General features: G+C 38.5%; 1 protein-coding gene across 1 annotated transcript; it reads right to left on the bottom strand.

Annotated features, from left to right (window-relative positions):
• Window positions 1-246: 246 nt before the first annotated feature.
• On the bottom strand, window positions 247-13,781 carry LOC117478019 (cell division control protein 42 homolog). The gene is made up of 6 exons (XM_034124873.1): window positions 13,700-13,781; window positions 10,347-10,451; window positions 5,112-5,184; window positions 4,352-4,461; window positions 3,758-3,955; window positions 247-2,934 (listed from the first exon to the last, which is right to left on the bottom strand). The coding sequence occupies exons 2-6, from the start codon at window positions 10,449-10,451 to the stop codon at window positions 2,845-2,847; spliced, it is 576 nt and encodes a 191-aa protein (XP_033980764.1). The 5' UTR covers window positions 13,700-13,781; the 3' UTR covers window positions 247-2,844.
• Between the last annotated feature and the right edge of the window lie 99 nt (window positions 13,782-13,880).

The following is a 13,880-nucleotide window of genomic DNA, read 5'->3' as shown; positions in this document are numbered from 1 at the left end:
GTTTTATGCATTTATGTCCTTAATAACTTATCCTTGGGAGATTCATTTCCCAGCATATATTATTAAAAGAATACACAATTTAAGACTTCCCATTTTTCAAAAGATTAATTAAAAAAAATCTGCATTTCTGCTGTTTTATTCAAAATAAACTAAAAAGTGCAGATAATAAAACAACAGGAAAGGTTGGAGAAGGAAAAAGTGTCTTAAATGTGAATTATATCAAATAAAATCGAGTCAAGGTGAAACAACATTCAAGTACTGTTTTTATTATTTCCAAACACCCACCACTTCTAACATTCATCTTCTTATACAGAGCACTTATCTGTAAATATTGCTTCAGCTGTTTTCTCCTGCCACTAGAAGCTTATCATGAGAGTTGTTTAGTTTGTGATACTCACTCAAACTGTTGGCACTCAACCGTCAAGTAAAAATATCTAAAAGGAAAAGAAATAAAAACCTCAAATGTCCAAAAAACAGCTAAAATAATGTTCCCCAAGAAACAATAAGGAGCAAAGGAAATTATATATATATATATAATACTTGTAATCATCCATACATTATCAGAATAAACTGTCATCTCCAAAATAGTGGAAAAAATATAAGCAAAGTGGAATTATAGTTAATTTTTATAAGGAAATCTTCTCAGTTTAAAGATTTTGGTTATTATTTGGCCGTGGTTAATCAGTATTGAAGAGCTTAAAAAAGTATACCAAAACACGACATAACATCAGTTATTCCAGATCCTTAGCTAATTAACTCGTTTAGTACTTATAATTTAGCTTCATAACACAAAGGTAAAAACGCCCAAACAGGTTGCCTGCTTAAAGATGCCTGATGGTATAACTGATGATATTATAAGCTAAGTCTAACTTATCCTATTTTAGGCTCCAGTGGAGATTTCTTGATGCCCAAAGAAACAACACAAACCTTTAAACTGAGCGGTATTCCCCTTTAAGGCCTCTAGGAGGTGCTAACACGCCAAACGAACGAGGAGAGCGAAGCAGGAGCGAACAATACGAGGAGGTCACGAGTGAAATGTTTTGCTCATTAGTCACATCTACTATCCACAGCATAAGGCGAGTTAGGATTCCATTAACCAGTTCATCAACAGGTTAGGTTACTGTTTAATGTGTCACAAATGAAATAGCCTGCTAAAGAAGAAGGGCTGGTTGGTGTTACTAGATTTCCAAAGACAAAACAACTGACACAAAAATATGACTTTTTAGGATCCTAAGCAATAAGGCAGAAACGTTTTTGAGAACGAAATTACAAATGTTAAGGCATTACTACTCAAAGTTTCAGTATACACACACAATTGAATACATGAGGTGAATTCTGGCATTGGTGCTGCAGTTAAATTAAGGCCTTCTTTTTTGTGTGCAACATTTGTATTAGATGATGTCTTGATAGGACTCTAATTGAGATGGCTGTTTGGCAAATGTTTCATGGACTTATATCTCATAAATGTATCTAAGTGTCACAACAGACAGAGGCCGACACTCTTCTCTGTTTCTTTTGCATTAAACATGCTATTGGTTTATTTGGGATGGGGTCTACATGTAACACCTTAAATACTTGATATCAGGTGGTATGCAGTTTTAAAGAGTTACAGCCAAACATAATGACTCCCCTGTGACGGTGGAGTGTGAGGATGTCCACAGTGAGACGGCAGGAGAGAAAAGGCAATGTTTGCTGAACACTAACACGTTTCTGTCAGGTGACCACCCTGTGCCTTGAAATGTGTCTCATGAAACCTACCAACCAACCTACTCATGTTCCAACTGAAAGATTTGATTTGTTTTCCTCAATCACGTTTTTCTTAAGGATGTGCAAGTTCGATCATCGCTCCTGTTGTTGGATTATTGCAGGTGTGCATCATTAACTGCTGTGTGTGTGTGTGTGTGTGTGTGTGTGTGTGTGTGTGTGTGTGTGTGTGTGTGTGTGTGTGCGCGCGCACGCGTTAACATCGTATTTTATACTGCAAAGCCGAAGTCAGTGAAGCTCTACAGAAACTCTAATTAGCCCATCTGAATCTCTTTTATGGATGAAGTCAGGTTACCGTGGCCACTCAAACTGAACCACTAAACACGACGGCAGCTGCAGGGCACGATGCTCACAAACTGGCTTTTTATATCTCTTTCAATAAAAAACGTTGTTTGTAGAAAGTGTTTATTTCTGCTCCATTTTCGCCTCTTCTAATCGTTTTAATCAGACTGTTGGCTGGTAACAAATATCATTAATGCCTCATTGTTTTTTACTACTATTTCTTTGGTGCAAATGCAACCTGCTTTAGACCAAAGAAAGAGATGATATAATGAAAAGGATCATTATTATAACCTCCATTTCAAAGGAATGATGCTAGCCAAACTTAACCAGAAATCTCCATCAATGTAAGAGGGCAGCGCAATCTACGACGGCGTGTACTGACCAAAGACATCTTAAACTTTACAATGTGTGACTTGGGTGAATATCTTTTGATAAACGTCATCATTTTCAGTTGGTGGTTACCAGTTGGAGCTGTAACCGTGACTCCACCCACTGTTTGTATCTTTAAGGCGTGTAACCCTCTCCTCCTATTATTGAAACCTGTTTCCTGGTTAGTGAGGAGTCCACATGTGTTAGTCATATTATAATGGACACGTATCTATGATGAAAAGAAAGCCTCTTCCAACACCACACCCCGCGGTAAGTCACTACGGCTGAAGGCACTGTTTACAAATGACCTCGTCCACTCCCACACCATCCCCCTCCTCTCCGTACTGCCTCCCTCCGTTCCCATCTGGGTTCATCTCTGTCTACCTCCACCTCCACCTCCTCCTCGTCCTCGTCCTCCTGTTGTGGCGTCTATAGCAGGACGCAGCGCTTCTTGGGTTTGTTGTCTGGAGGCTCCAGAGCTGCCAGGATGGCCTCGTCAAACACGTTCTTCAGACCCCTCTGAGAAAAGAGAGAAAAACTCATGAGCTATGTCGGCTAATAAAAAAAAATGAAAAAGGAGACCTGAGGGGTTAGAAACCTTTGAATCATTTTAAAGCACTGACCTCATTCACTAACAACCCTAAAATATGGTGGCCAAAGTACATGTGAAAACTAATACTAATGTAAAAGAAACAGTTCCAAAAAGTCAATTTAACCCAACCTAAAACCATTTTCCTTTACTGTGAATCTTACATAAATATAGTAGACATAAACGGAATAAACATATATCTATCTCTTTATTCAAATTCAATATTTAAATTGACCCACATATTTGCGTTTTTACTGCAACGTCAGACAATGTGAAGCAGCCATCTCACATTTTAAGAGGCAGAAACAAACAGATGTTGGGTATTTGAGCTAAAATGATGTATTCCTTATACCAACTATTACTACAGGGTATCACTATGTATTGGAAAAATGAAATTGTACTACAAACATCCTTGGATTTGAACTGAATGGCAGTGCTGCTTGAAATCCTTTTTTACATCAATTAAAAAAAGTCGGAAATGATATTGTTTGTCCTGACCTGCTGCAGAGCAAATCAATACAATAGAAATCAGTAGGGTGCAAAGTGACCATTTTGTTTACCTATAAACTGAATGCATTGTGGATGTTCATATTGTTTTTCGGCTGATGAGTGATTTCAATCCATCAGCCACTTGCATATCGTCCCAGCAATTGCCTTTTTCCCCCATAATACTTCACAAAAGGTCATTCTCTCTCTCGGGACATGTTATGTGTGGACCAGTTTTAGATGCAGAGGCCTTTCCTCTGTGCGTACCTGTGTGAGAGCTGAACACTCCACGTATTTGACGGCCTTCAGCTCTCGGGCCAGTTTCTCCCCGCTCTCACAGCTCAGGGCTCGCTGTTTGTTCTTGGCCAGTTTCTCCAGAGTGTTGCTGTCGTCTCTCAGATCCACCTGAGTCCCGACCAGCAGGAAGGGGGTCCGCGGGCAGTGGTGGGAGATCTCCGGCACCCACTGTGAAGAGACAACGGACAGAGAAGCATGAGGCATTTCATCTGGGAGTCTTGAATAACACCTCATTCTCAATGTCATGGTTACATTTGTCTTCTCAGAATTAAACTGATATGGTGTTCACATTTCAAAAGGAATTCAAATGTTTTTGTTTAACGTTTTTAGTTAAACATCTTAATTTTCATCCCCCAGTCAGGGAACTTTAACAGCTTTTCTGGAAGTTTATGACCAGATTATTAGTCATTTCACATTTACTAAACACTTCCTAAAGACCTTCGTATACAAACTGCTGTTTTCTTTTAAAGATTCGTTGTTGAAAAAAGTACAACCTCTTTTGTGTGTTTCAATTAAAAGCCCCAACTGACAAAAGCTGACTCTGACTTGACTACACAAACTCACCTTCTCTCTGACATTCTCAAAAGAGGAAGGCGATACTACGGAGAAACAGACGAGGAAGACGTCGGTCTGAGGGTAGCTGAGGGGTCGCAGCCTGTCGTAGTCCTCCTGACCTGCAGAGGGAGAAGCACATACACTCTGATCAACGGCAGGCAGCAAACACAACGTTTAAGATGTAACGGGTGGAGTAGGCTGCAACAGCTGTCAATGAGAGTGGTGCAGGCAGGAGTCCTAGCACTTCTGAGCTTCCTCTTCTTGATGTCAATGGGTTTTTGAATGCGTTAGATGCCTGAAGTATTGTCTTGTGTAGACACAAGCTTATGACATTTTGTACTCCCGTCATAAAAATATGTCAATAAATACCTAACTGGTGAATGTCTGAAGCTTCAATGTATTAAAAATAGCCGTTGCTAAGAAGTGTCCTATTGAGAATACAAAACATCATCATGCCGAAGATTAGACTAGTTAGCTTAAGGTCATGTGACAATGATGTAGTTTGTTTATTTACTGTCAAGATGATCCTGCTGAACAAGATGTGTCAGTATCATATATGCGTGTGTGCCACAGATCTTATTTTCTGCAACAGTTCAAAATCATATGGAAATATCCCATATCTTTTTATCAAGGGACCTTTAAGTTGGTCGGCAGACAGAAATGTGTGATCCCTGCACCACACTATTGTTACTCACGCCGTTTCTGTTTCCTGTCAGTACTATTAATATGAAGTTGAATATACAAACTACATGCAGATGATTTGTTTCACCTGCAGTGTCAAACAGTCCCAGAGTGTACGGCTCGCCGCCGATCATCACCGTCACTGCATAGTTATCAAAAACCTGAGGGGGGGAGAGGGAGCACAAAGGAAGGAAGTACACATGTGAAAAAGGCATATGATCTTTCAATCAAAACAGGAAGTACACTTCTCATCTTTAAGAGGCTTAAGAGTGTCCAACAAAAGAGACACATATATTGTATGCTAGTCAGACATACCCTAGCCCCTAACCCTAATTCTAAGAGTAAACAACCCTTTGAAGAAGTGAAGACCAGACACAATGTCTTCACTTTCCAAGTCCTCTTCCGTCAAGAGTGTGAAACTCATACTGGTCCTCACAAATATAGAAGTACATGAGGACACACACACACATCATTGCAGAACTTTAGGTGATTTTAAGAGGATGTTGCTTCTTAGTTTGCTCGTTTCTAGACCAACAGAGTAAACAAGTCAAGAGTCTCTGGCTGGGGAAGCAATGGAAATATGTTCTTTCTAGTCCACAGTTATAATAATGATATAGTTTTCCCACCCTGCACATGTCCAAGGTCAGAGTTCTTAAACAAGAAAGGACATGATGTTTTTGAGGCTGGTTGTTAGTTTTGGTTTGGAGAATGCTCCTACGCTCAGGACCCTCTGATTCATGGTAGTACCAGCTTAAAGGGGCCATAATACGGCTTTGGGGGGTTTTCCTTTCCTGCTGTGTGTTGTCATTTTTTTCTGCATGTAAATGGTGTGCAAAGGCTCAAATCCCAAACTTCCCCCCAGAGGGAGTTTTTCTCTCTTTCTCTGCTATGAGTCATGATACGTTCTGCAAATACAATTGTGTTCTGCAAATACAATTGTGTTCTGCAAATACAATTGTGCATGTAGAGACTTTTCACATAAAAACCAAAACACAATTCAAGAATGTGTAATCCCTACAAAGATGTGGAAACTGCAAGTCATAGACCTTGGCTTAGACTCTGTTCGAGCACTTTCCGCTTTAAATGTGCAATGAAAAAAAGAGCAAACATTGAGATTGAAAACCTTTAACACTCTGCTCAGTAGTAGTTCAGTGATAGCCTGTTGCCATTTTATTTTACTGCATTCATTCAGCAATATCTTTTAATGCAAGTTTCGAGTCGCTGCAACAGCAGTTTCTAGGATCAGTTAACTTATCTGGTTTGCAGGTTTCATACCTGGAAATGAAATCATGCAAAGAAAGCAATACATTCCTGCAATCTGTGACGATGAGTCCATTAGAAATACATTTCGTCATAGATCGTTGTCAGAGGTTATTCCTGGAAGACAAAGCTGAATTTCCGTCGCTCAGATATGAAAATGATGCATTGATTCACTCAAATTATTTTTGCATATCAAACTCTTCTTGGCGTGTTTTTTTTTTTTGGAAGGATCTGTCAGAATGTTTGTATTTCTTTGGCAGAGAATTGTCTCTTGTTGTATGTGAGGGACTGCGAATGGAAATGAGCTCAAAGCTCAAATCCGGCATATTTACACTTGACACATTATTTGCTTTAAGTGTTCATTAATGTGCATTGTCCCTGTTCAAATAAACGATTAAATGAAATCACCATTTTGGCATATGATGCATTCCACATATATAATGACTCCTGCGAGTTGTATCTTGTACCTGTCCATATTGTGATTCTGATTCATTGTTTGATCACATTTGACTGGAAGTGGGCATCAACTGTTTATTGCAATCATTTGAAGTGGATGTAAGCATCAATACTATCTTCATGAATGAATGCTAAGAAACTGTAACTTGAAATCATGTGAAAAGTAACAGAAACTAGCCACATGCTACCAGTAAAGGGAGTTCTGTTTTGAGGCTGTTCAGGTGAACCCACTCTCTGTCATCGCTTCTCCCTCCTGTTGCATCACTCTCATACCTTCAGGCTGCTTGCCATGAAAAATAGAAGCAGCACGGTCCCAACATGCCTGCCAACCTCAGCTCTGAGTGGAGGTGAGCTGCAGCAGGGAGTGCTTTATAGCCGCCACGCCTGCTGCCTACAGAACACGGCTTCAACACGTCGAGCTGCTGCAGACATCGCTTAGTTTGAATGAAGCTCCGTATGCTAGGTGTACTGCTGCAACTGTTTAGTCTTTATTTATACAGGCAGGCTGACAGCGGGGGACTATAAAGGATTTTTACTCTCCTACATCTACGGCTGAGTGGAATATGTCACCATGGTATCAGGCAATAAAAACCTTCAGTGATTTTTATTTAGCGAATATCATTTTTGAGAACTCAGAAGAAAATGAGAACACATTATTAAAAAATATATATACAGCATATATGGCCAGTGCAGTACAGTTTTAAAGAACTGTAGTGAGACAGGTCAATCGTTCCTGCTAAGCTATGAAGGAAACATCTAGCATCAACGTGCATACACATATCAAAAAGCAACAAAAATCACATTTACATTTTAATGACACAGACTAGATTAAAATGCATTTATTTTGTTAACTTAACATTAAATAAATTGACTTGATTTAACAAAAGCTTGCACAGATATGACTTTTAAACTAAATTAAACTGATCTGAAAGTATATTAATATATAAAATGTATCTTTAGCTGTTCTGACAATTTAAAAAAAACAAGCATATTTTCCTATTCATTTATTTTAATTATTACTTATTTTTGTAGTAGTAGTAGTATAATCTTGTAGGAGTTAATTTATGTCTAGCAACACTGATAAGATGAACTTATATATTTACATTTAGAACTGTTCAGAGTAGAGCAGAGGATTGATGCGATTTTGATCAGTGCAAATTAAAAAACAATTTTCCCCTGAGATATTTATCTTTCAAAATTGCAGTCTCTCTCTCTCTGGTTCATTTCCTGTTGGAGAACCAAAACACATACAAAACAGACAAAAAGGAAGTGGCTGTCTGAGGCCTTTCTGAACCCTAAATGATGAAGGTTTTTTGAGTTGTTTCTCATGGTAATAGTTTGTTGTGTTACTTGTTAGTGTTAGAATTGGTCGTTCTGTAAAAGGCTCCTTGACTTGACGAGTCAACTTCACACACACTTGAACACACACACGCACACACAGAGGTGCATTTCTAGAGATTTCAAGTTAAGACAGAAACACTGAGTGATGACGAGCCATAAAGACACACACAGACATATTTCAATAAAATACAAAGTACACACACATTTGTGATGATAATGTGCTTGGACAGGGCTCAGACTGCAGAAGCTGCTAGAAACAAGCTGATCACCACACACTGGTACAGTAGGACAAAACTGCAGCTACATGGAGAAGCGCTTGTGTTATTTGGTGTTACAATAACTTCCCTGTATGACTGATTTACATTCTGCTTACTCATTCTGCAACACTTGGTGTATTTACATCTTATACAGGACGTGAATGTATCTCTCCAGATAAAACGTTACAGAAGGCGACATGTTTTCTGAGGGATTATTTCCTGGAGGAGACTTCCTCTCTCCTGATTTTTCTTTATTGTTGTCTTTGTCGGCTGACTAGCAGGAAACCGCACAACATGTTGCAGCACTCGTGAACATGCTCAACCCAAACAATGAAAACAGAGAGTCGGCAGTGTTGGATCTCATACCGAATGTGAAAGAGAAAAACAAACAGTAGCAGATGCTCAAAGTAGTATCACTATTATTTAAACAATACCATTTTATTATTGAAATACTATTATTAGACCATCACCACATTATTCTCAACATATTACCACTTTTCTAACGAAATATTTCTATACCGACTGCAAGTTGGCTCTCCATTTAATATCTCTGGCTTTGTTTGGATTCGTGCATATCAGTTAATAAGTACTTTGATTTAGATATATTTACAATATCACATAAACGTATATGGATATTATGACAAAGTAACATTACGACATATATCATATTTTCTCCAATTGCCCACCACAGTAGGTTGCTTAATATGTAAGCAACTTTCTTTATGCAAAGATATATATATTGCGTTGTTTGAAATGATGTGATGGGGGGGGGGGGCTGTGTGAGAGACAGGAAGAGGACGATAGAGCTGAGTCAGCACTGTTGCTTCTGCAATCCTCTGATCAAACTGTGCTGACTGCGGACAGAGGGAGAGATGGGGTGCCCATAGAAAACAGTAGAGAATTACTCAACAAATTCCAGCCGGCACTCGTGGGAGCTGCCCGTCAATTAGGGGCGTTTACGATATTTCCAGCAGGACAGTCCTGCCTGTCAACAGTCAGTCAGCTGTTTTCTAAAACGTCAGAGTTTGCAGGATCAGTGGAGCTGAGGGGACAGTCTCTGGACCTCCGTTTCTATCTGCAGAGCCTGAGAGGCAACTTCCTGCTCCAGCAGACCCCAGAGAATCTCAAATATGTTAACTTGCAGCTACATGAAAATAAGCAAGTGCACACATATAGCTCTGCACACACAAACACAAACAGAGGAGCGCAATCCTTAGAATCCTAAGAAAAAGAGCAGCAAGCCATCTCCAACCTACAGTTCCAAAAACAACTTGTTTTGTTCAAACTGCTGCATTTCCTTAATGCATAAGATCTAACGAGCGTGTTACCAACATCAAACACTAATATCATGTCATATTAAAGAAATAGTTTGACGCCATAGGAAATCATTTTTAGCAAGTTAGCAAGGATTTGGCTAGCCAGGTTAGCTTGTTCCCCCCGTTCAAGTTGTTATGCTAAGCTAACCATCTCTTGGCTGTAGCTTCACAGGAGGCATGGTGACAATCTTCTGAAATGTAACTTGTTGCAAAAACGTGAATAAACACATTTCCATGAATTTTAAACTCTTGACAGTTAAAAGTTTAAAGTTTATTACATACTGAGTTTTACTTTTGTAATGTTGGCAATGATTCCTAACAATGATTATAAGATTAGAGATCAGGGATCCATAATCTAGACAGCAGCTTTGCAAGAATAAATTAAATCAGTCGGGCAATTAAACAGATTGTAAGCAAGCAAGCAGTTTAACCACATTATTTTAAATGTTGTTTTTTTAAAGTAAAACCAATAGTGGCTAAACCCTTATTGAATGGGAATACTTTGAAGTGTCTGTATTGTGATTCTTCTTTGACTACCATGTTGATATCATTGCAAACAGCAACCGTCCTTCTTTAGTCTGTTTAATGGAAACAACGTGTCAACAGGTCTGACAGTAGAGAGCTACAGGCGCTGTGATAGTGAAGAACAGACTTAAGTGTCAGTTGATGAGTTAGTGTGTAAAAGTGACTCACTGTTGGGACGTATTCAGAGGGAAACTTGTTGGTGGTGTAGGAGATAAGCAGGCAAGTCTTTCCCACCGCACCATCACCCACCACCACACACTTTATGGTCTGCATCTGAGGAGGAGGAAGCAGACAGGAAGTGAAGGAGAGAAGCGACAGGTGGGGGGGGCAGAGAAAGCCTTCTGTTGATTGAAGAGCCAAGGAAAGACTTCTTACTCTTCTATTAAAAAAATGCAATATTAAAACTTGTAAACATACTGGTGTATTTGTGTCATTGTAATTAAATAGACAAACACTAATTAATCTGAATGGACAGCTTGACAAATAACATTTATTATTATTCAGTTACACATCTGGACACATGTTATATTCTGATATTTTAGGTTTCTGTAAACACCTTTTGACAACATGATAAAACTATTTGTATTCAAATAAGTACCCTGAATCTTTGGATCTACAGAGCAAATGTGATCAAATTGGTGCTTTTCCTCAGACAACAGTAAATGTGGGAAATATGATGTTAGTGGATCCTGGTGCATTAACAGGCCCTGGTATGCGCATGATGATGTCATCACGCCACAGAAGTCTATTGCTCTTAAGACAACTCAATAGTAATAGGCATATGTCCTTTTATTTTACATTAATGTCAAACATCTATAAGAATAATAACTTATTTTTTTTAATAAATTGGACGAGCTCTAGTTGATAATAAAGGAATCATTTGCTGCCATTGGTATAGCCGTACATTTTCTCTTACACATTATTGTTGCCCTGACATTTGATCAAACTGCAGAACCTTGTTTCTTTTAGATGTTGAAAAGTGTATTCTATTATGCATTGTGTCTCCCTCCAAAGCTGTAAAGATCCACAGACCTTAACATCTAAATCCTTAACACTCACAGATTGCATTTACCAACATTAAAAATGTCACATGCAACCTAAAAAATGATTTGTTGTTTTAAGATTTAGGCCTTTAGAATCACTCCATTTGAACATGCATACTAAAGTACAGCTAGAAATGATCAAACGACAGCTAAATGACAGTATATTAACTAAACAGCCAAAAATCCCCTTCTTCATGCTCCTTAATATATGAATACCCACTAGTTTAAGAAGATATTTCTGTATCTAGACTCTTGGTCAGGTAAGAGGTCAAATGTGAGGATTTGTCTACTTGGGAACTGTAAAACTGTGACTTGTTTTCTTGTCTCGAAGGTGTAGCTGCATGTAAACAACCTGCATTAGCCTGTATCAGGTTGACTGGGATGCCATGAGCCGGCGTCCGTAAGCAGAAGCAGTGATACAGAAACAGAGGTAGCTGTGTATCGCAGTGTTTATTACACACTGTTGGAGATCCTGTGACCAAGCAGACGCTGAGCCGCTCGCATACCCAGGCTGGCGCTTCATTAGGGGGGACAATGGTAAAGGGGTATGCGCTGCCACTTCATCACTGGCTCTTTGTTTGGGCCTTTTGGCCGTGGCAGCACTCCGCTGAACTCTGATGAGTCAGGACCAACTTAACTGGTCATCTGCAGAACCCATTCCTCTGAGATGTGTGTGCAAACACAAGCAGACAGTTCTGGAAAACGTAGCCAAAAGGGGTCAAAGGTATTTTGAATGCACTATTGTTTCGTCTACATGTCTGCATCAAGCTGGTTCTGTTTTGGAGATGCAACAAGATCACTTTAAAACCACTTCTCTTTAACTCTATGCAGTTTCATGCTCATCAGAACCTATTGACTCTAGAGGATTACTGCTGAAAACAAAGGTGACAAATGTCATTGTCAAAAGACAACATTTATGACTATCCTTCCTAGTAATTAAATATGAGGGTCAAATATTTAACGTCTTCAGCTCATCAAATGTCAGGGTATGCTGAATTTTTCTATCTAATTTTCATTTGTATATTTGAGTTTCGGACTGTTTGTTGCATAAAATAACACAATCCAAAATGTTATCTTGTTTTCAGCAAACTGTTATACACTACGCAATTAATCATAAAAGAACTATGCACATTAATATTCACAACAATTGTAATCACGTTTTAAAAATAGGATTATTTTACTCGATCAACCTTAGGATGTGGGTGTGTGTACATCTGTATGTATAATCTTAATTCAAAACAATTCTAAAAATATATATTTTTCTTATTTAAGTATTATTTATTTAGATTTGCATGTGTGAGCTCTTGCCCCATAGACTTTACATTATCTGGTTGCAGCTCTCCTTAATCTGAGGATTTATTATTTAAAAAGGCTATTTTGGTTGTGGGAAATTAATCTTTATAACGAATAATCAGCCCAAAAAATATACATTGCATGCATCTATATTTCTACTGTAAGACATCAAGATGTGCAGGCACTAAAAAAACATTTTCTAAAGGTTAAAGAATATGCATCTTAAAAATAAATGCATATGTTGTATAAAGTTAGCAATTAGGCAAATATCATAATAATACAAAATAAAAATCTTGTCAGATATTTGTATTTGTCTTTCTTTATCTTTTCTGTGAGGTTGTATTGTAATGTCATTATACTGTCGTGTTTGTTATGTTATGTTGTTGTTACCTGTTTAAAAACATATTTGAGATAATTGCTGATTCATTTTTCTGTTACTCAACTTCAACTCGAACTAATGTTAAGCTGAAGATATCCATTAGCCAAACTCAAACGGCTTAAATCGATTTAATTAGAACTTTTTTTTAGCTATAAATGATGTGACATCCCTCTCATTTCAATCATGTTTTACTGCTTTTCAGTCACTTCCGCATAGAAAACAGTGGTAAAAACGTAAAGAAAATCGAATTAGTGTCTTTATCCTAGGATATTAGTTTATTTGTATGGAGCTAAAGTTATGAAATGGTGATGTTACTACTTGTTGACTTCATTAAAAAAGGTCACTAAGTGTTGAAAAGTTTACTCTTGCGAAGCTAGCCTACGTTAGCAAAGTTGGGTTCGTGGCTAACGTAAAAGTTACATCCGCCGGTCCCCCACCCATAACAGAAAAGCCTGTTTTAAACGAGTTTCCCATGAAAATAACGAGAGCACTATTCAGGGGCTTGACGTGTATTTTGTCATGAATACGCAGTCCTATCATTTCTCAGGTTTGACCACACCGGTAACTTTTCTAGCAGAGATTTAATTTAACAGCACAAGCTAGCAGAGTTAGCTAGCAGAGTTAGCAAGCATTAAAGGCAATCGTTTGTTTTGACAGCTGTCTGTTAGCCGAGTGAGCTGTCAGCAGGCTAACAGTGACAGCTTTTACAATAAAAATACTCATTTTTACTTAAATTGGTGTCTTTCTGCTAATAATTTGAAATAGTTGGTTAGTAAATCACAGTTAAAGAAGGTGACAGCCACTACCTTGTTTCTTCTCACCGCTGGAGTGCTGTAATGTTGTGCTACGTTCAGGTGCTTCCCGTAAACTCCCACTTCCCCCGGCGCGAAAGCCGGAAATATGGCTTGTGGTATATTCAGGTCCCGCTGGAATTACCAACGTTAATATTATTTTTGTTTCCGCAATGTATTGTTTGGTTACCTCAAT

Source organism: Trematomus bernacchii, unplaced genomic scaffold, assembly GCF_902827165.1.
Source record: "Trematomus bernacchii unplaced genomic scaffold, fTreBer1.1, whole genome shotgun sequence".
Classification (NCBI taxonomy): Eukaryota; Metazoa; Chordata; class Actinopteri; order Perciformes; family Nototheniidae; genus Trematomus; species Trematomus bernacchii.
This window is presented reverse-complemented; position numbering and strand designations above follow the sequence as displayed.

Bases quoted from the DNA above. Each gene is read 5' to 3' on its own strand.
- LOC117478019 (XM_034124873.1), bottom strand. From the start codon at position 10,451: ATGCAGACCATAAAGTGTGTGGTGGTGGGTGATGGTGCGGTGGGAAAG. The intron at 5,185-10,346 runs GTGAGTCACTTT...TCCCCCCCTCAG, and splicing joins CCTCTGAATACGTCCCAACA to GTTTTTGATAACTATGCAGT. The intron at 3,956-4,351 runs GTGAGTTTGTGT...GTCTCTTCACAG, and splicing joins TTGAGAATGTCAGAGAGAAG to TGGGTGCCGGAGATCTCCCA.